Source organism: Lissotriton helveticus, chromosome 3_1, assembly GCF_964261635.1.
Source record: "Lissotriton helveticus chromosome 3_1, aLisHel1.1, whole genome shotgun sequence".
NCBI classification, from domain to species: Eukaryota; Metazoa; Chordata; class Amphibia; order Caudata; family Salamandridae; genus Lissotriton; species Lissotriton helveticus.
The window spans coordinates 1,537,400,715-1,537,423,106 of record NC_136061.1 but is presented as its reverse complement, the minus strand read 5'-3'; the positions used below and the strand labels follow the sequence as shown (position 1 = coordinate 1,537,423,106).

The following is a 22,392-nucleotide window of genomic DNA, read 5'->3' as shown; positions in this document are numbered from 1 at the left end:
ATTGTTATTTTGCTTCAAATGCATGCATGCTTAGGATTTTAATTGATTCTTCAAAGAAAACCGTCACAGTGGCAACGAGGAAACTTTTACCACTGTTGTTTACAATGACGTTCCAAACATCTGATAATCTCTTAATATTTTGTGATAAGGAGGGGAAAGTGGTTGCCGTCCATTTGATGTGTAGTGAAGGTACAGCAGAATAAACCAAACTTTTTATTTCTCATTAATGATTCTGAAGAAACGTGATCGGGCGATATTCTTTCACAAACATTGTAAAGAAGATATTGTGGGCCATAATTTTAACTAAGCAAAGACTTCAAATTGGCAGAGAAAAATAATGGGGAAAAAACTGCAACACATATTCTTAGGGCTCTATGTTTGGGATGGTGTTTGGTGAATGTCGATGTAGTCTTGTATTTTATAGGCCACCTTAGTTAACTTTGGTTTTTAGTTGGTGGCTTGCGATTAATTGGCATAAATACACTCCATTGTCTGCTTGGCTTATAAAAAAATGTTCCACTAAGTCACCAGTCGTTTTCCTTTGTAGCATGAAGACTCACCTAGCATCAAGTCCAAGAAGGAGTCCTCTGTGCTGGAGGAGGAGCGAGTGCGAGTCCTGGGTCGCGTGGATGAGCTGAAGGGCCGCGTGAAGGACTTGGAGCAGCAACTGCAGGAGACGACCCGAGAGGTGAGTATCTGGGAGTGGTAGCATTTCACTTGTCGTCTTCCATCCACGTGGGAGAGTAATGACTAATTGGTTGCTAATAGTACTCACTAAGATATTTAAATCCTTAGAGCACTCAAAGAAGGCAACATAAGAAATACTTAAAGACACACCTTTCTATCTTTTGGATACTTTATATGTAGTGGGGGTGGATTCATTCCCTTGCCCAGTGAGCTAGTTATTTTCTTTTGAGGAGTCATCTCTCTGCATTATTACACCGTTTAGTTTACTTAGATTCTTTGAGGAGACGTCCTTTCTGCAGGGGATATTTGCTTGCAGGGAGCTCTTGGTGGCCATAGGTTACTGTTTGTGTGAGTAGTGGGTCAAGCTGAGGTACGGGAGTTTCATACCATATGTTGGGCTGGTGGAAAGAGGAACCCATCTTGTTGGGGACAGTTCCTGGTCAGCAAGGGAACAAGAGCACACTTGCTCACTGAGTGATTGGTGGGGGGTGCTTGCCCGTTGGTGGCAATTATTGTTGATACAGGATTGCTACTGGTGAGAGGGTTATTATTGGCAGATCCGAGTTTTGTTGATTTTGTTGCCTAGAGGGCACCTGCTTGTGAAAGTTTCTTTCTATTCATGGTCATCATCCGTTGAAACGGTTGGCCCATCTTTGGTGGTTTTTAGTGCTGTGGTTGACACCTTAGGTTCTTAGAAGAGCGACCTTCTGATTCCACGCATTAAGGGATGTTGTTCGTCTGCTATGCAGTGTGGTCTAAGCCAACTATGTAGTGGACATGGGTCACTGCTGTCCGAGGAGCAATTACGCTGGACAAAAAAGTATTTGGATTTCTCAAATGTGAGGTTTAGTGATGATGGTTTCCATAATGACCCAGTCAGAGTGTAAAATTATAAGGTTGCCTAGCTTATAAATGTGTGCTTCGTTACACAGTGCGATGTGTTCTCCAGCTTAATATTGGGCCATACTGCGCATTTTACAATGCAGTTTGGAACTGTATTTGAAGGGAGGATGGGCTTCGCCAAGTTAGCTGTGTGAGTGGTGTTGGGTAAAGTTATTTCCACTTTGGGTTGATGAAAGGATGAAAATGCTTTTGTGTCGCCTGATTGGTTCAACACGTAAGTGAGAGAGGGCACAGAGGGCAGCGGGGGGGCCCAATCTAGAAAATCAAGGCTGAAGTCATTGCAAGTGTAAAAGAAACCCTGCAGATCATTGCGCATTAATGTCCTTAAAATCACATTGTGACAACAAGCTAGAGAGAAATTAAGCAATCACATGGTACAATTTAAATGTGCGATTCTTTCGAGGCTCCAAACCATCTAACACGGACTGAAAAAGGCTTAAGTGAATGTATTGCTTCTTTTAACACTGAATGATTAGTTTGCATCTACCTCTGTAGCAATGGCAGGTTTGATCATAGGATAATTTGACTTTCTGCTCTTCCAGTGTCAAGTCAAACAAGCATTTGCAATGCAATAGGTCTCGCATTAGGAAAGTTTGAGCTATTGCTATTGTAAATGACAAATTTTGTATTTGTGTTGGTTTTGAAAATAGCTAAATTAATAGCTTTGTCATTTACAATTCCAATAGTTTTAACTTTCGCAGATGTATTGATATTACAAATAACAATGGCTTTTAATTTTTAAAAATAATTTATACTTAAAAGTTATTGTAATTTATAATGGCAATAGCATAAACTTTTGTAAATAACTTTTGTGAAGATTATGTTCAGTGTATTTTATTGTGACGAAAATCCAAGAACAGAAGTGAAATATTAACATCTTTTTGTGACATTTGTAATAAAGCTTGAAACCTTGGGAGAACATATTTGAACCAGTTGTTGTTGAATGGTTGCACAGATTGATGCTGTGGTGGCGCAGATTGATGTGGTGGCGACGAGTGATGCTGTGGCGACGGCGAGTGATGCTGTGGCGTTCAGTGATGCTGTGGTTGCACATAGTGATGTTGTTGTGCCGCTGAGTGATGCTGTGGTGGTGCTGAGTGATGTTGTGGTGGTGCTGAGTGATGCTGTGGTGGTGCTGAGTGATGCTGTGGTGGTGCTGAGTGATGCTGTGGTGATGCGATAGAGTGAGTGCGATAGATAGATAGAGGGAGGGCAATAGATAGAGGGAGGGCAATAGATAGGCAATAGATAGAGGGAGGGCAATAGATAGAGGGAGGGCAATAGATAGAGGGAGGGCAATAGATAGAGGGAGGGCGATAGATAGAGGGAGGGCGATAGATAGAGGGAGGGCGATAGATAGAGGGAGGGCAATAGATAGATAGAGGGAGGGCGATAGAGGGAGGGCGATAGCTAGATAGAGGGAGGGCAATAGCTAGATAGAGGGAGGGCGATAGATAGATAGAGGGAGGGCGATAGATAGATAGAGGGAGGGCGATAGAGTGAGTGAGGGCGGTAGAGTGAGTGAGGGCGGTAGAGTGAGGGCAGTAGAGTGAGGGCGGTAGAGTAGTAGAGTGAAGGCGGTGGGTGGAGGGTAGTAGAGTGAGGGCGGTAAGAGTGAGGGCGGTAAGAGTGAGGGCGGTAAGAGTGAGGGCGGTAAGAGTGAGGGCGGTAAGAGTGAGGGCGGTAAGAGTGGTAGAGTGAGGGCGGTAAAAGTGAGGGCGGTAGAGTGGTAGAGTGAGGGCGGTAAAAGTGAGGGCGGCAGAGCGGTAGAGTGAGGGCGGCAGAGCGGTAGAGTGAGGGCGGTAGAGTGAGGGCGGCTGAGCGGTAGAGTGAGGGCGGTAGAGTGAGGGCTGAGCGGTAGAGTGAGGGTAGAGCGGTAGAGCGGTAGAGTGAGGGTAGAGCGGTAGAGTGAGGGTAGAGCGGTAGAGTGAGGGTAGAGCGGTAGAGTGAGGGTAGAGCGGTAGAGTGAGGGTAGAGCGGTAGAGTGAGGGTAGTAGAGCGAGGGCGGTAGAGTGAGGGCGGTAGAGTGAGGGCGGTAGAGCGGTAGAGTGAGGGCAGAGCGGTAGAGTGAAGGCAGAGCGGTAGAGTGAGGGCAGAGCGGTAGAGCGAGGGCAGAGCGGTAGAGCGAGGACAGAGCGGTAGAGTGAGGGCAGAGCGGTAGAGCGAGGACAGAGCGGTAGAGTGAGGACAGAGCGGTAGAGTGAGGGCGGTAGATTCAACGATGCTGCTTATCCAGCTACATAGAGAAGACGTGTTCTTCTCAAGTTTCAGTGGGGCCAGCTCACTCAACTGACGCAGTGCCTGCTTGCCACGGTACCTGCATTTCAATGCACACCACCTGCTTAGATTGAAATGAACCCCGCACCTCCATCGTTCATTCATATTTGATGTATGGAAATCACACCCGTGCATTTTCAATATACACGTATTCAACCATGGGGCAAAAATGTAATTTCATAGAAATTATTATTAGAGAAGCATGTTGTGAAATTGCAACTCAAGAAAAATAATCGACTGTCCTCATCTTCTGAATAACCGCGCCTACTGGAACCTGAGACATGGGTCCTTGGAAGGGTTTGGTTGAAATGCAAAGCAAATCCTCCATATAAATTCCACATACAGAGCACTCTGATCAGTAAGAAGGTAAACAACTAAACGAACTAAGTGCAGGTCATCAGAAAACCACATCTGGAACAGATATTGCTACCACCAGGCTCTTAACAGATACATAGAAAATGTTTTCGATAACATAGTATTTTATTTATTTTGAAATTTACAAGGGTGATCCACCGTTGGTGCTTGTAAAAAAAAGAGCAGTGCAGAGCGGGTGGGGGAGAAGGACGCTGGCGACAGAGCATCATGGAAAGTACATTGGGAGAGAGGTGCACATGAGCGACGGCTGAAAAGCAAACGACACTTATGAATATAAAAATAAATTAATTCATGTACGAGGCACAGAAAAGCGGTATTGAAATGTGCACAGAAACGTGGGGACAATGGACTATGTAAAGACTTTCATTAGGGGAGTAGCCTTGCTGTGGCGGGGCGGGGGAGCGCATTCCTTTGAAGTCTGATGCCTAGGCTCAGACAAATGGTGTATGGAGTGCGATGTGGCTGGTGATGTGCACGAGCCTGGCTCACATGAACTGTGCCTAATCCGCAGTTTGGGGCGACTTTTCGGAAGCCTAAACTATAATCTCGCTGAACAATGCTTACGCATTGGTTCAGCGAGACCTAAAAACGAGCTGCCAAGTTCTGGCAGCTCTGGTCTGTTCCTGCCCAAAACAATGCCTGGTTGTGTTACCTCTATAGATAGCAAAATTTTACCTGTGCCCTGTGTCGATCAAGGCCTACCTGCTGGCTGGATCACAACATGATCTGAACCAAGGAGTGAGATGGTTCTCTTTTTACAGGTGCATCATCCAGCCTCTACTCCTTCCCTCTACCAAACAATGGGTAAACCCCTACTTTGGAAGGTTCAGATTTCCTAACTGATTATCAGTACTGACTAGGTAATTGCAAAGTATCCCTATTATAAGGGTGCAAGACTTAGCCCACCAAGGTGGCACACTTTATCACTCAGACTGCTCCTCACCCAGGCACGGTTTGTTTCGTGTCTGGATGGGCTCCGGATTGGGACATCTTTTCTGCAGATCACAATACTGAAGATGAAGTGCTATCTCAAATCAACTTCGTTGTTTGTGGAATATGATATATATATCACAGTTGTTTTAAAATTGTGTCCCTAGGGTAAGTTTGAAAACTGTGTGGAGCGTAGCGGACGGTATTCATCCCCCCGTCCTGGTCAAAATGCTTCGCCCAATTCTTAAGTTCCAGAGAGAGTCTCTGGCTTTCTTCAGGATATGGGTCTTTTTGAAATTACCCTGTAGAACACTATCTAAAATAGGTTTAAAGTATGGTGTGGTGAGCTGGGTATATACAAGGTGCAGTAATTAAAAATGTTTGTTTTAAACTAAACAAGTTGAGTGGTCACCAGTCTGGTTCGTAAACAAAATAGGAGCAATAACAGTTATTAATGAAAATCTGCCATTTCTTTGTTGCTTTGACCCATTATTTTGGTTTAAGCCTTAAAATTGGTGTAAAAAAGTTACACTAACAAAAGGCCTCGTATTAGTGAAATATGTCACTTACTGCCCTTTAATGACTTCCACTTGATGCATTACATAGGCGCATGGTAATTGAGCACAGGAAGAAAACTTGACTGAAGCTACGGTGACAGCAGTCCGCCTGATTCTCTTAGGGGGCGACCTGAATCTAGTGCTTGATAACTCTTTGGACAGATCTGCCCTGCGCTGTGGTCAGGCAGGGGCACTCTCACAGGCAGTACTGGACATATTGAAGGAGCTGGGCCAAGTAGACCATTGGCGATATCACCACCCTCACCTACGTAAATACTCTTTCTTCTCTAGCGTGCACAAAACCTACGCCAGACTTGAGTATTTGAGAGGCTCGGAGGCTCTCCTAGATAGCACTTGCGATGTGGAGATACTGGTGGCCTCCTTGTCGGTTCACTCCCCAGTCATAGCTACTGTAACACTCCAGCCACTCCAGCGACGCTCTAGGCACTGGCGTATACGGGATATTCTCTTGCACAGATCGGACGTAGTCGGACAGATTGAGCGTGCCATAGATGACTATTTATTGCACAACGATAACCCAGATACCTTATTGTCAACACGATGGGCGGCACTTAAGTGGTTATCAGAGGGGTCCACATAGCGATTTCAGCAGCAGATAATGTCGAGCGCAGGAAGAAAAGGGAAGACCTCACTCAGAGGATTAAAGAGCTGGAGCAAATGCACCAGCGGACTTGGGCACCTGGGATTTGGAGTCCGATGCGCGCAGTAAGAGAGCAACTAGCAGCCATGGACCAGGATAGAGTAGAATATGCAGCTTTGCGATTACGCCAGCCAGTACATGGGGGTGACAGATCCAGTCATTTGCTCGCCCACAAGCTGCTCAAGGCTAGACCGTTGCAGGGTGTCCGTGAGATCCGTGATTCAGCGGGTGGGTTAGTGACTGATGACGCTGGCATGGTGGAAACCTTCCAGGACTTTTATGCTGGGCTATACACAGAGCAGGCCCTAGATAATGCAGATGGGGACGCCTATACAGCGGAGGCGCAGCTCCCTACCCTAACTCGAGACCAAGCTGACCATCTAGAGATAGAGATTCGGGTGGAGGAGATCATAGCAGCCATCTCTCGACTCAATTTTGCCAAGTCGCCTGGGCCAGACGGCTATACGGCGGTCTTCTACAAGACGTTTTGTCCTGTGTTAGCACCTCTATTAACTAGACTTTTTAACTCCTCGATCGTGGGGGCGATCCTGGAGGAAATGCTCGAGTAGGCTATAGTGGTTATCCCCAGGCCAGGGAAAGACAGAATCAACTGCGGGCGTACCGCCCTATATCCTTCCTCAACATCGACCTTAAATTGTACACCGGGATTTTAGATTCTAGACTGGCGGCTTACTTGCCGGGCTTAATCGATCCAGAGCAGGCGGGTTTTATTCTCCAGCGGCAGACAAATGACAATACCAAGAGGGTCCTCTATCTCATAGAGAAGGGCTCATGGACGCAGGGAGAATATATGCTCCTTACCATCGACTCCGAGAAGGCCGTAGACAGGGTCCATTGGCCATATCTTGAGCAAGTACTGACCCGGATTGGGCTCGGACAGAAGCTGCAGATTCATATCTTAAATTGCTACTGTCTACCGACGGCGAGAGTCCGGGTTAACGGGCACACGTCGTCCTGTTTCCCAATAGGTAGAGGCACAAGACATGGGTTCCCACTTTCGCCCCTGCTCTTGGTGCTGTACATGGAGCCCATGGCCCACAGAGTTAGGAAGTATCCCAAGATTACGGGGGTTAGATTTGGTGGTGACATCCAAACTATCAGTTTATATGCAGATGACGTTTGGTAACGCTTTCGTAGCCAACTTCGGCCTTGGGGGCCTTCCTGTTGGAGTTACGCTCCTTTGCAAATTGGTTGTTTCAAGACCGGATGGTAGCGGGCACATCCTTGCAGAAGATCCCCTTCCTTTGGAAGCCCAATAGGCCCCCCTAACCTCATGCCTCTCATATAACCCACGCGACTCTGGAAGTTTGGGACCAAACCAACACCACACACAAACTGACTACCTTTCCCTCCCCCCTCACCCCATTCTTTGATAACCCTGACTTTGCTCCTGGGATGGGGGAGTCTGCTTTCGTGCATTGGCGCTCCACAGCATGCCGTGCCCTAGGGCACCTTTTTGACATGGAGGGTATTCTTTCTTTTACGTGAGTTAGAAAGGAATATGGAGTCCCTGAGTCAGTGAGACTTCGGTACTTGCAGCTCCTTCACTGGGCGCTTCACCCTCACTTTAGACCACAAGCGCAACACTACCTCACCTCCTATGAAAATGGCTAATAACACGCACTTCGGACAAGAAGGTAACTCCCGTTCTCTATAAATCACTATCAGGGCACAAGTCCTAAAAAAAGAAGTGAGGGGACGCTGTCTCCGGAAGTGACGTCACAACAGGAAGTGACGTCATGCAAGGTGCCAAGCTCCTCGTCTCAGAGAGGCCAAATTGTGAAGTCCAGCTGTTTGGCAGGGGGGACGGCGTCCCCCCCGGAAAAATAAGTGGGGGGACGCCGTCCACCCGCGTGGTACCCCGACTCGAGCCCTGATCACTACTCTCCGACGCACACACGGATATAATGCAGGTCGCACTCGTTGGGAACAAGAGCTGGGGCTCGTACTTAGCCGCAAGGAGTGGAAGGGGGTGTATAACAGCCTTGACAGAGACAGGATAGAATCACATGTAGTGAATCATAAAATCCAAGCAAAGATTAAAACCCTTAAGCAAGGTTTATGCCACGAAGAGATGACAAATTGCTAACTGTACATGGGAATCCTTGTGTCACTCAGAGGCATAACACTGGCCCCACAAGCCTTGTGATGCGGGGGATGCCCCGGTTCACCTGTCATGAGGGCCGAGGTTACCTGTCAAAAACAGCCAATTTGTGTAGCTGAATAGCTAATCATACTGCCTAATGGCTGTGTGACGGGTTGAGAGAAACTAGCAACGTTGATCTGCAAAAAGCGAAAGAACAGCCAAAGTAAGTTTATTTCAGTAAAAAAAAAAAACATAAAATATTTTACAGAGAGGCGGATAAAATGTTAAAATCGCACAAAGTGACTGGATACTAAAAGAGACTTTTTTTTTTTAAACTGACCATAAATTGTATAATTTTGAGCAAATTTCTGTTAAAAAAGACGAAATACAGAGACTCGAAATTGTATACAAATGCAAATAACAGCATGAACACTGGTGTTTTCTTATTTCCTTAAATTTAAAAATGGAAAATTGTTTAGGGATAGCGCCACAAAAAATTGCTACAGAATTCTTAGAGGAATACAGTAGAAATAAAGTGTAAACTAAAATCATGGAGCTCAGAATAGCTTTGATTGGTACTCGTTAAAAGTGCATGTGTTAAGATATAACATTTGGGTGATGTCCATAGCTATACAATTATTTACATATAAAACAGCAGAGGAAATAAGGTGTTAGGCAATACTTCATTAGGAAGAGCAAACGTGATATAATTATCTATTTAGAATGTTTATCATAAAATCTCCCAGTGTCTCGTTTAGTACAGCTATACCAAGATAATGTGCAAAGATGTATGTGCATTCTTGCTTAAGCTGCAGAAATTTTTTATTCAAGATTCCTCAAATTAATAGAATATTAAATCTGACTACTTACACATAATGTCTCTACAACTATGTTTTGCGATTCACATGAGTAAAAAACAGATAAAGTCAACGAAGACATAGGTTTGGTTAAAGTGATGCTGTGCCCTTCTGTTTCCTTGTTTCAAAGTTAAAGCGCAGTTCTGTCGTGCAAAATTGCATAAAGTGCATGAGGGATTTGGACAAAACTAGTCAAGAGAATAGTACTGTAAAATTGACTTGGGCAAGTAATGTCTCAGCATTGATGTGTTATAATTCCCTTGACAAGTGGCCAGATGTAATCAATGTTGTTACAAATGTATTCAAAGTGTCACTGTGCCATTCTATTCCTGAGTCCATGAATCTTGGAACAATCTTTGACACAAAATTGTCCTCCAGGGATCACGCCAGCCACCTTATCTCCTCTTGTTTTTACACATTAAACATTCTGAGGAAAATCCTCTTCTTCCTATCAGCGGAGTTACAAAAAACGGTGTTTCCTCTTTAGTTTTATCTAAATTGGATTATTGCAACACACTCCTGGTGGGTGCCCAGCAGTGTATCCTAAGCAGGCTCCACGGGATACAATACGCAGCAGTTAGGGATTTAAAAAATATTTTAATATTGGAGTCAGTGACCAAAGCCAGAGAGGAGCTTCACTGGCTCCCTGTAAAAACAAGTGTAGCCTTCAAATCTCTGTGGAAAGCTCACAAAGCAGTGCATTTCCAAGGCTCCAAACCCCTTAGGAAGAAACTCTTATGATATACCCTTAACGGGTCTTTGCGTTCGACGAACTCAATGACGCTGTCGGTTGCTCACATTCGCAAGGTCTCTTGGGGAGGGAGAAGTTTTTCTTTTGTTACATCTCACCTCTGGAATCAAATGCCAGTCTCTCAGGAAAATCCCTAACTTCCAGACTTTTAGAAAGCTTCCCAAATTTGGTTTTTTTACACTTCTGTTGTAGATTCTTCTAATCCTCTATTTTCTGCAAGTAACGCCAAGATTCCCTTGGGCGTACGCTGCGCTTTACAAATTAAAAATCAATCAATCAATCAATTCAAGTACGAACAGAAGTACCGAATTATATCGATTTAGGTTAATTTATTGAACAATTACCTGGCGGTCATCAGGCTTTTTGCTGACCATAACTGGTGAGCTTTGTGAATGAATTTTATAAAGGCTACTATTTGTGGAGATTCAACTTTCATACAAAAAAGTAACAAATGCTGACCTGTTCAAATACCATAAAGTGAAAGAACAGCTTTGAGATGATGTTGGAATTCAAAAGTGTTCATATTTTTGAAGACGGTAAGCCAGGATCAGTGGTAATGCCGGAGCCAGCCTCTAGTCAGGGATGGTAACCAAAGCTCTTTGCTCAGCATCTTCCTGTCCCTGGTGTTGAGAAGTGACATTCTCGGTCCCAAGTGTAGTGTGATCTTTTGCAGACTGGTAAAACCTCAAAGAAGGAGGCTCTGTTCAGGGAATGTGTTGAGTAGGTGCTCTTGGATAGGAACAGACGTCATGGGGGTTCGATGGGAGGCCACCCCAACCCAACTGAGCCTAGCAGAGGGCCCTTTCCCATCCTGTACCTACATTTTAGTGGTCTTTTCAGTGTAATGTTTGCTCTGTTTTCAGGCGTGGGGGCTTAGTGTGGCATTCATATTAACTCAGTTGCTGTTAGTTTCATATAACTAGACAAGATACAATTGTGTCTAACAAAGGTTCACTGCAGGGACTCTCAACCACACCTCTGAGCTCATCCTTTGGAGCCACTTCTAGCCAACGGCTGCAGCCTCATTTCAATCCTTCTATACCCAGTGAGCTTACAGGAAATACTGAGGCCTAGTTCAGTGGCTGCTTCTGCCTGCCTACTAGTCGGGGACTCTGACATATTAGTCCGGTGTTGCCCGATCACCCCAAACAGCAGTGGGAGGGGATGACACATGTGTGGCCACCTGGATGAAGCAGAAGCCTCCTAGGCAGAAGTGTGTATTTGCGCGTTTAAAAAAAAAAAAATCATTTCGTCCGAATTCGCGCTGGGGTCGCGAATCCCGCCAAAATTATTTTTAAAAATGAAGCCCACACTTCATTTTAATGAGACCCCTGGGTGGGCCAGGTCCCGGGGGCATTGTTAATCAATAATAGCGGGGGCCATAGGGGCCCCCGCAGCCCTGGGGACCCCCCACGCTACCCTTGTCACCGCCACCTCCTAGGGGCTTCATTAATTAAGGGTGGGGGGGTGGTGATGACATCATCCACGTGAAAATCTGATGCACCTCCTCACACTCTAATATAACCTTTGATACACCCACTGTAAAATACAGACTACCATTTTCGAAACCATCGACACACCAGTTACTACATTACATAAGCCCTTACGGATTCCTAGGTCTACACACACACATCCACTCATTCACCCATACAATCACTCATACATACAATCATCAATAGAACTCTATCATATGCACCCATACATCTATACAGCCACTCGCACACTGCCACTCATCCATGTCGTTGCTCACAACCTAGTCAGTCATGCAAAGAAACAATCACCCTCCCATTTACTCACCCATAGTTATACACACACCACCTCACTTATTCATACAGATACTAACACATACTTCCTCTCTTATACAAGTACACACTCATCCATACAGCCACACTCACAATCACTGACTCATACATACAGTCATTTGTATACTCCAACTCTCACATACACTGCCTTTTACATATGTAGTTACTTCGATATGTACCTCGGCTCCGAGATCGACCGCTCTAGCCGTTAGCTAATCTGGAATTAGCACCGGACACCATACCTGGTATTTGTAGTTAGGTAGTCCGCATCATAAGTGTACACTCAGTTTACGCAAGGATGGTGTGCCCGTTCTAAGACCCGTTCCTTTGCTGGAATTCTCCTCTCTGCTTTCCAAGGGGGCGAGTCACAGTTTATATGCTAAAAACTACTGTGTTGTAAAGCGGCAGCTGTGTTACTGTGTTGCGTAAAACTTTAGGAGATGTTGCTGACCAGACACAAGAAAACAGTACACCATGTTATTCGACCTTGTACGAAATGTTCAGACTGAATCTTGAGAAGAATAACTGAATAATAAATAACATTTGCAGCGTAATTCTAAAATAATATCATGGCACAAAAACAAATGTATTGTGTGGCTGTGCAAAGCAAAGGCAGCCTATAACTTGTAACACGCGAAACTAAGGAAGAACGAAAGTGGGACCAAAAGAGAACTCATTACGTTGTCATTTTTTTTAATGCAAAGTAAAATAGAAGTAAAAGCTTCCTTAACTGTACTGAACAAAAGAAGAAACTATGCTGATTTAGGGTTAAAATGGCGGTATGAGCTTCTCCAAGTGACTTGCAGTTTGTATACACTTTATTTTGGGAGGAAATGGGTGGGTCCTTTCTCACAGTTGTCCCTACACTCTTGGTGGATGGGCACTGCTGGTGACACAGTGTGCCTTGGATATGGTGTTTGACATTAAGCTCGGGTTGATGTTATGCTGGCAAAATGCCACATAATTTCTGGATGAAAATGTTATTATCCTGGCATAATGTCACATAATTTCTGCCATTTCTAGTTTTGCGAAATTTCATGTCGTTTTGGGTGAAATTCCTATTGTAAGAGTATGGAAACAACACAAACTAACAGAATGCAAACTACTGTTTTTTTTTCTCATGAAATGCGTCCTTGCGACCCCACTGAACATGACCCATTTCATGCTAAAATGTCGCTGTAAATGCCAGATTCGCATTTTTTGTATTTTCAATAAATTGTTTCTGAAAATACGCCAGTTTTGAGCACCCTGACATATAGCATTTAATAATGGGGCAGGTGAAAGCTTTGTGTGGGTACAAACTGCAGAGTTTTTTTTTGTTTTTTGGACTGTACTGGCTATTTGGATCGTGGAGAAGTTGGAGGTACCTGCGCTTCCTTCAGGTTTGTACATAACTCAAGATTGCTTGTGTCTGTTCAGGTGGAGATGGAGCGGGCGCTGCTGCAGGGAGAGCGAGACGCAGAGATATCCCAGCTGCAGCAAGAGCAAAAGGCAGTGGAGCAGCTGCAGCATAAACTGACAGATCTGGACTCCAGCATCCAGCGGGAGCGTGATAAGGTATGTTTGCCTGCCGACACGAGTGCAGGGGGTGTCTCCTGCAGCAAGAACTGTCCGCACCACTGCGCCTGCCAATGGCCAGCTCTTCTCTCGCTCGGTGGTGGGTCTGTCGCACTCTTCCTTTTAATAGTGAGTGGCACCTTTTCCAGCCTGCTGCAAAGCCTGGTGGGACACCTGCTCATATAGTTGAGTTCATCCTACAAAGGTTACCGGCGTGTCTAAAGAGCTGTGTAGGAGTTGGTATCCCATTATGCAAAGGGTTGGTGCACAGCTCTCTGACTCGTTTAAGTGACAGACAGACCACTGGCCAACCTCTCTAAAGACTCCACAGAAGAACAAGCCAGTACTAGTGCACAGTAGGTACTATTAAAAGGTAAGACTTGGTGACTAAAGAGATCACTACGAGATCCATCTGGATTCTGACTTGTCTTGAATGTGACATGGAATCGTGTGCGCGTGGGTGCTCTTCTGCTCTCTGGTTGTGTTCTGTGTGAGGCTGGAGATCGCATTATTCGCCAATGAAGGATTGTGGTTACATTCATAACATCCTCTTTCCTGGAAGAGTTAGGTACCAGGAAGAGCAGGTTCATCTGGTTCTGTTTGTTGTTGCACAATGTCAAATGTGACCGACCACCCAATCTTCCTGCTTCTAGCAGGCAGTAACTTCCGACACGGAGGAAGATTAATAAGAGTTGTGCCAGCCGGATTCGGGCAGCATGACTGGTCGATCCACATCATGTGACCCTGAACAGGAGTGTCCGATTAGGCCCAAGCGCCAGGCAACCTGACAGGCAAAGTTTCCTTCTTGTGGCCTGTTCAGTTCTCTTGGACCATAGTGCATCATGAGGTCCTTAGTTTGTGTCAGTGACTGCAGGTAGTGGGCACCAGCACTCAGTTTTCAGGGCTGGACCTTATTTTTCAACATCAAACTTTGACCCCTTCAACCAAGACCATGGCAAAAAACGGAGCTGGAGGTGATAGACTGGATAATAGTGACAAATGCGAAGAGAAGGGACCTGCAAGAGTGAGCTGAAAAGGTGATAAGTGTAAGATGATGGAAGAAAAATCCATGAGGTGAAATCAAGACTGCAGCATCAGGCAGCCCTGGGACTGAACAATACCGGTGGTGAGTCTTAAGAAAAGCCTTGGGCCCCTACAATTGTTTTTAACAATTTCGGTGCAGTTATACTGTGATTTTGAGCCAGGGATCATGGGGTAAAAGAGCATCATGCGGCCTCGCACCAAAGAGTAGGATGATTGTGATATAGTACGTTATGCGGCCTGGTACGAAAGAGCACAATTGGACCTACATGCCTCATGTGTCTTGGACCTAAAGAGCATTATTGGGCCAATATAGGTTATGTGACCTGTTCCGGAGACCATGATTGTGTCAAAGCACTTCATATGACCGAAACCAGATACTACGATTGGGGCAAGGTTCATCATTTGACCTGGAACCTGACAGAATATGGCCAAAATAGGTTATGTTGCCAGGAACTGGAGAACATAACTGGACCAACGTCTTGTAAAACTTGGAACAGAAGTTTGATTGGGTTAAAGCATGTTATGCAGGCTGGAACCAGAGAGCATGGTTGATTGAGCTAGAATGGCCAGTAAGACCTGAAATCTAAGTGAAGCTGTACCAATGAACAGGTGATCTACCAGTTATGGCACACGTTTGTTTAGGTTCCATTGCAGTTGAAAAGCTGTGGACACTGTGTACCACAGTACCTAGAAACTCTCTCTCACAATGCACGATATAACTGAGGAGCATTGGCCGAGCCAATAGGTCTGGCCCAAGCTAATGCAATTCTTATTTTTTTTCTCTTTTATTTTTGCACGTATCTGCCACAACATAAAACAAAGAAAAAAAGAGGACATGCCACTGCCTAAACATGGCTTCTATATAGTTGCAACAAAAAAATGTATGTCAAAAAATAAATAAATATATATATATATATATATATATATATATATATATATATATATATATATATATATATATATATATATATATATATGATTTTAATTGAACCTTATGAATAATTCCTAGCAGGCTGGTGTATTTAGGGCAGGTCTAGACATTTAAAAAATAATAATTTAACGCAAATCACAGGGAATTAGGATCCATATTGGAGGAAAAATGGGACTGCTAGCTTTGAACTATTGAAAGCTGAAGAAAGGATGATTTAAAATGAATACAAAAGTATAAAGAATGGTTAGAAAAAGAACATTGATAAAGTACTGGTTTGCTCCACCAACTCTTGTCCTGGAGTGTACTTTTTGTTAGGCAAATGTTATCAGTCAAAATAGTGCCACTGACCCTGCAGGAGAGCCAGTGGCTGGCATGGGCGTGCCACATGCTGAGATGGGTGAAAGCTGAATATGGCTAACAGTTCGCGGACCAATGGCTGGAGACTGCTGTCTGGAAGCCACCTGTGAGTTTGTAAATATGTATGTATGCTTTATTTATGAATTGTTTGCTTACATTGGCAGACGAGACAGCTAATGGGTTCCACCATGCACGATTCAATGTTGAAGGTGGAGCATGGAGCGTCTTGTGGCTTGGATGCTCAGCCAAGATGAGACTTGGGGGCTGGTAGTTCTCCCAAGAAGTGATGTATAGGATGGAATTCTCCCAAGTTAGGTAATGTGACCTGGGCGCGCTCCCAAGGTATGACCTTTTTGACTTGCAGGACCAAAAAGTGTAGTTTTAATTGTGCTGGAGACCAACGTTGCCAAACCTACTATTTCCTCTCCCCCTTTCAAAAAAGTAGGTACAGAGGGTACATGGGTGCATTTCTTGCACCACCAGCTCATGGACCTAAATAAAAGGAAACCAAGCTGAATGTTCTCTTCACGAAGCTTCATGGGGGTGCAGACTGTTCTTGGCATAGAAAGTTCTACAAATCTCTGCTCATCATGGGAGAAACTTTTGTATCCAGTTTGGGGAGTGGTAAAACACTTTAAGGAAAAGTGGTACCCTAAATGTGCCTCGCAAGCTGACTTGGTCACGTGTAAAACAAGCATTAGCAAATGCAACACGTCAGGTGTGCATTCTGAATGTATGCCTGCGATGCACACAGTGGTGCCATTGTCATTAGATCATGCATTAAATTGAATGGACTACATTGTCATCGGAGTGCCCCAATCTTATGTTAATGACACAGATTGTAAACTTGGAACTGTCCACAATATTTCACTCTCCTGTATAGCTGATCGATGGCACCAGCAATTGGCAACAGACAGTTGAAGCTGTCCTTAGCCAAACACTTAATAGAATCTACCAGCAGTACACTATAAATGCAACCCGGGATATAAGGTTGCTCTTTGGAACCCAGATCAAGCTGGCATAACATAACAAACATCAGTGCCCCTTGTGAGTGAACAGACCCCGGGATTATAGTCTGACCCTGGAGGTCTAGCCACAACCCCTGGACTTCAGGGGTAACTCAGGAAGCTCCCTGGAAGACCAGACCAGCTTGGTAGGTTCCCTGGACATCAGGCGGGACTGAGGAGGTCCCCTGGAGACCATTATTTCTAAAGGAGATTCCCCATGAAAACCTATAGGAACCCAGTACAACAGGCAGGGAGATTCCTGAAGAACAGACGGAACCTCGTGGATCCTGGAGAGTTGGCATAAGCAATGGAAAACAAAGAGCATTTGCAGGACCCAAGAGGGCCCCAGAAAAATGCACTGCAACAAGCTGCACCTGTGAAGGTCAGAGGACAAGCAGGGCTCCTTGAGACGGTCCAGCGAAAAAGCCCTTTAGAAAAGGCATGTCATAGGCGGTCCCTTGGGAAAAGACAGGATCCAAGGTAAAGCAAGCAGGACTTCTGTGGATTGGCTGGGCCCCATTACCCACTGGGGATTAAGCGAGTCTGCAAAGGATATGTTAAAAGCAGGAAAACTCAACAAGTGGGCAAAATGAGTGAAGAGAACAAGAAGAGCCCAGAATAAATTCTAGAAAGCACACAGGACCCAGTGTGAGACCACCCCTCCCCTTTAAGAACTAACCAGGCTAGCCAGTGCAAGAATTGTTACCATCCTTGGCAAGCAATAGTTACTGCAATCTTGTGCACCAATATGGTTCAGTAAACATAACGGGGGGAGCATAAGGACCCCTCTGATTGCGTAATCTAATGATTCACATCTGCCTAACATGATAGTGTGACTGGCGCCCCAAGCCTTGCGTGATTGGTTGTGACGCCTTCAGCATTCCATCTCCTAAACCCCTAATGAGCCTTTGGTCTCAAGAGGGGCCCTTAGTGAGCAGGTTGAGGCTTCGAGAGCTATCTGAGAGCTTGTAGCGCCTTGAGGGCTCAAGACATCCCAGCCTGCTGGATCAAAGAGAGCATGACGAACTCCCAAGGTGTGCCCGAGCTACTGCATATATGAGAGCAATAGAGAACACTCTGAATGCTAGAGTAGTCACCATGGAGCTAGTCCTTCACCCCCGTAGAGTATGTATGAATCCCCACCTAGACCCGTTCCACTTCCTGACTTTTCATGTGGAATACTTTGTGTCTCAAACAGAACGTATTTTAGTGGGAGCAAAGGGTAACCCCTCGGAACACCAACAATGCAAGTTAGATTACCCTTTTTAACCACACTAATACTTACTCTGGGGACGGGGGCTTGACTAATAATTAGTGGGGGCTCAATAACACTGACCAGTTTAACTAATAATTAGTGGGGGCTCAATAACACTGACCAGTTTGATCCCTAATCTAACACTGACCAACGGAGTTCCTGACTAACTTATGATAACCATGATCGGGGATGCCCCGCCTAATGCTGCATGTTCAATAACCTCTGTTGATCAAGGCCGCCAGGGGGTGCTGTGCCCTGCCTGCTTCTGAGCCGGCGCCATTGGACAAGCTCGCTTCTCATTGTGTGCTGCTGTGAGAATGGTCGCCAGTGTGAAGCTGCGCTTGGGTACGAGCCTGAGTAAATATGAGTCAGTGTATTGGTGGGAAGTTGTGCATTTTTGAAACGCCATGTGTATAGTTTTGAAAATGTGTACTTGGATTTACGAAAATGTGTGTTGTTGAATGGGTCAATATGCACCTCTAATTGTGTACACTTGTTTATATGTGTACAAGCAACACGTGTGAGTATGTTACTTGTGAGGTGAGTGCATTTCTGAAAGAAAAGTGTGTCTGGTAATAAGGCATAGTTTTGCCACTTGAGCCTAGTATATTCACGTTTTGCCTTGTACCACCATCTAATAGTCTTCATAACTGCTAGTTAAAAATAAAAAAGAAAGACAGGAAACCGCTAGCTTGATGGGAGCTGCTAACTCGAGGGCATGGCAGTAACTCCCTTCAACTCTACTCCAGCTTCCATTACAGTTTTCTCTGTCCGATAGAGGTGCTGCTCCTAAGGCATCGGTTCAATGCAGCACTGAAAGGGCCCTTGTCACACAAACTACGACGACGGAAACTTCCATTGCCTCAGAGGGTCGCATGCAGACACGTTGCAACGATTTTTCCATTGAACTAGAACACAGTGTTGTGGAGTCTGCTCAGCAAGTTGCCATGCGTGACCCACGCATGCTCCGGGGCGCCTTCCTTTGCGTCTGTGAGAGTGCACCCTCGCGCGGAGAAGGCCTTGGCAGACGAGGATGCGTTGTGATCCGAGGCGGGTGACTTGGAGGAGGCATGCACATGAGTTCTCCCTCACTAGTCTTGGGCGTTGTTTGGAACGCCATGCATGTTGACCACCAGAGTTCTTATAATTTTAATGAGCTGGTGAGGAAGCATGTGGCACAACTGGGGGTTCTGCTCACAGACAGCAAATGGCCGCTGGAGTCTGACTCGTGCTGCTCTTTGGTGCTTGGGCGGGCGTGTTCTGCTCCATCTACAGATCCTCCTGTCATGCGTCCCTTCCCAAGCACAGTGAGTGGAAGTACCAGGCTGCGCTCAGAAACAATGCGCAGACCGTGTCGATCACTACACCAGGTGAAGTGTGTAGACAAGAAGGCATGGGCGATGCATGTTTTGTGAATCAACATGCCTTCGGTCGGACATTGATCCAACCTGGGCTTCCTGTCCGTGCTTTAGACCTAGGATGCTTGAGCTTCGACAAAGGAAATGGCGGGCTCTAGAAACCATGCGGGAATGTGGACTTGGTAATGCCTGTCGCAGACTTTCTACCAATAACTAGCTTGAGTCTTGCAACATGATGGAACCATGAAGACCATTGAATTACATTATATGGTTGTAAAAGTAAGGGAAGGGCAGTTAGGTTCTGCCCTTGCAAAATGGCCATCTAGATCATTTTCATCATGTTTGATCAGTACATTCAGATAGACTCTGCTGAGGCCAATTAATTGGTTAAATAGGCCGCATAAACGTTCCCCCCATTGGCAGGTGAATTTGGGCTGAAAAGGAAGACCCTACAGCTTCTGGTCATCTTAAGTATGCTGCTGAACAACAACAAAAAAGAACGCTGGAGCATGCTTTGGCGCCAAAGTTGTTTTCAAGCATTTGGTGTCAAAACAGGTTTTTAACAGCAATTTTAACCCAATTGTGGCTTGAAAATACAGAGTGAGTTTCAAAGACCCCCTGATCATAATTTGCAGAAAGTAAAGCATGTCAACGAGACCTCAAGGCAACATGACTCTAGAGATGGGATACTTTTTTACAAAGCAGCTTTAAGGCAATATACCTTCACTCCAAACAATGGCATAGACAAGGAGAAAGCCACCTAGGAAAAGTCACACCGGAGACATCCTGGAACAATGCATACAGCCGCCCGATCAGGATGTGAAGATTACACATGAGGGGCGTCTCAGGAGAAAAATAACCTATAACCTGTGGGAGTCCTTCGAGCTGGGGAGCCTGACACTGCGATAGACGTTACTGTAGCTAATTTTAAAAGAATCCATGATGGCATCCATATGCAAAAGCTGGCATACAAACCATTCCCGAAGACTTTTACAGTGAAAGGGCTATTGAAAAAGTACCCCAAGGTAGAAACGTTCTGGGGGTTGTGGTTAATGTATTTTATGATACTAAAGAATGATGGAATTTAACTTTCAATTGTTGATCCAAGCCCCTTAAACCGGCCAGTCGATGCGCCCCACTTCTGCATGAGAGCCCAATAGGACCTCAGACAAGTCTTGGAGCAGGAATAGAACATTGACGTTCCCCTTCATCATGTTCCCAACTCAAGATTAGCAGCATCCAGAGATGTGTTGCTGCTGGCCTAAAGGATTGTCTCTGTAGGGGTAGGCGGCATTCATCTTTCCAATCTGTCAAAGCATTTGACTTCCTTTCCCAACATTGATACACAATATCTGGATTTACAGGAGCAGACTAGCAGACCTGTCAGTAGGGAGTGCTGTGCCATGAAGTTGAAACATTTTTTCATGTGACATAGATAAAAGGATGCCATCATTAAACTGTGGGACACTTTATAAATTAAAGTACTTTAAATTCTGTTGGTGTACTTGGCGACGGTATATCCTACTTGAGAAGGCTGGGGTTACAAGGCTTCTTTTTTGGTACCTCCAGGACTTAAGCCAGGTGTACTTTGTTTGACACGATTAATGGTACCACCAAATTAACCCAGTACACAAATGTACATTTTTGTCATAGAGGCATTTTTATTGCCATCCTTTTTGGGTAAAAGAACGTCAGATTAGTGCATAAAATTGTACGGCGATAAACCTTGCACTAGATTTTATAACAGTAACCACCTCTAGGATTCTGTACCTAGAATGGTACAAGATTTCCATGGTATATAGGAGCTTTCTTCAAAAGCCCAGGTGCCAGCAAGAAAGTACTACACGCACTATCGGTGCCAGAGGAGCTCTGGTATCAGTTTATAGACCAGTAAATGGATGAGGCAACACGTTATCTCCTTGAGGAGGTGGTGCATAGTTTTTGCAACACCCAGAAAGAGCCCGTAGTGCATATGAAAAAAATATACAGCAGGTAAGCAGTAGCGGGCACCCCCTACAGGAGATCTCAATAGCAGCGACCTGTACGTCAAGGCGTACTATTCCCTTGACTCCGAGACCTAGTGCAGAGGTGGGTTAAGTGATTGATAAAAATGGATTAAAAACTGCTTTGACCTTGAATTGTCACTTTACAGGATTGTATAGAGTGTAATAATCTAGAATAGCTTAGTGCCAAAGGAAAAAAAAACAATCTTGCCAGTCATAATAGTTCTACAATATGGTGTCTCTGATAGATGTTCAGGTCACCCACCTACCTTACTCAGAGATAAATTAGATTGAGGCCAGATCTGTTCCAACACGGTGACTTGGGGTAAGGGGTGAAATGTAATTATTGTAGTGTGGAGGGCCACTGGGGGATTTGTCATACTTCATTGACAGGGCCTTTTAACGACACTGCTCTCTCGTTCACACCTACTGACCGAAGTAGTGTTTTTCCTGATAACGCTTATAGACATGAAGGAGTAAAGCCAGTAGATGGCAGGATAATGCATGTGAATTGTCAACAGGCCTCACATGGCAAAATATTGTTACAGGTAGGTAATGTTTTACTTTTGCGTGTGTGCATCTGTGTGCTTTGCTGCCTGGCCTGCATGAGAACGTGGGGTTGTGGTTATTGGTGCCCTAGTATGTGTTGGTTGTGTCTCTGCGAGTATGAGTGTTTTTACGTATCTTTGACAACAGGATTGTTTTGGCTTTGTATGCATCTTGGGATAGGCTTGGCTGTATGGTAACCCAGTGCTGATGTCTGGAATGTTCTAAACTTCTGTAATATTTGCAGATATTCATTTAATCACCCTCTAGCTCATGTGTTGGTCGGCTGGAGAGAGGAGGCCAAACTTGGTTGAGGGAGCCATGGGCTGCAATTGTCAGCAAGTGACCCCGGTGGTGACGTTAAAAATTCCCTTCTGTTCATACGTCCTAAGATTGGAATAAACAATAAATGCCAGGAGCTCCCATG

At 45.0% G+C, this 22,392-nt stretch overlaps 1 protein-coding gene across 10 annotated transcripts in view; it reads left to right on the top strand.

Moving 5' to 3' along the window:
• PHLDB1 (pleckstrin homology like domain family B member 1) overlaps nt 1–22,392 on the top strand; it is a 417,405-nt gene that overhangs the window by 268,315 nt on the left and 126,698 nt on the right. For all 10 annotated transcript variants that reach the window (XM_078682222.1, XM_078682223.1, XM_078682232.1 and 7 more), the window contains 2 exons: nt 548–688; nt 13,327–13,464. In XM_078682222.1, coding sequence (XP_078538348.1) covers nt 548–688; nt 13,327–13,464 — 279 coding nt within the window. The remainder of the gene's footprint in view (nt 1–547; nt 689–13,326; nt 13,465–22,392) is intronic.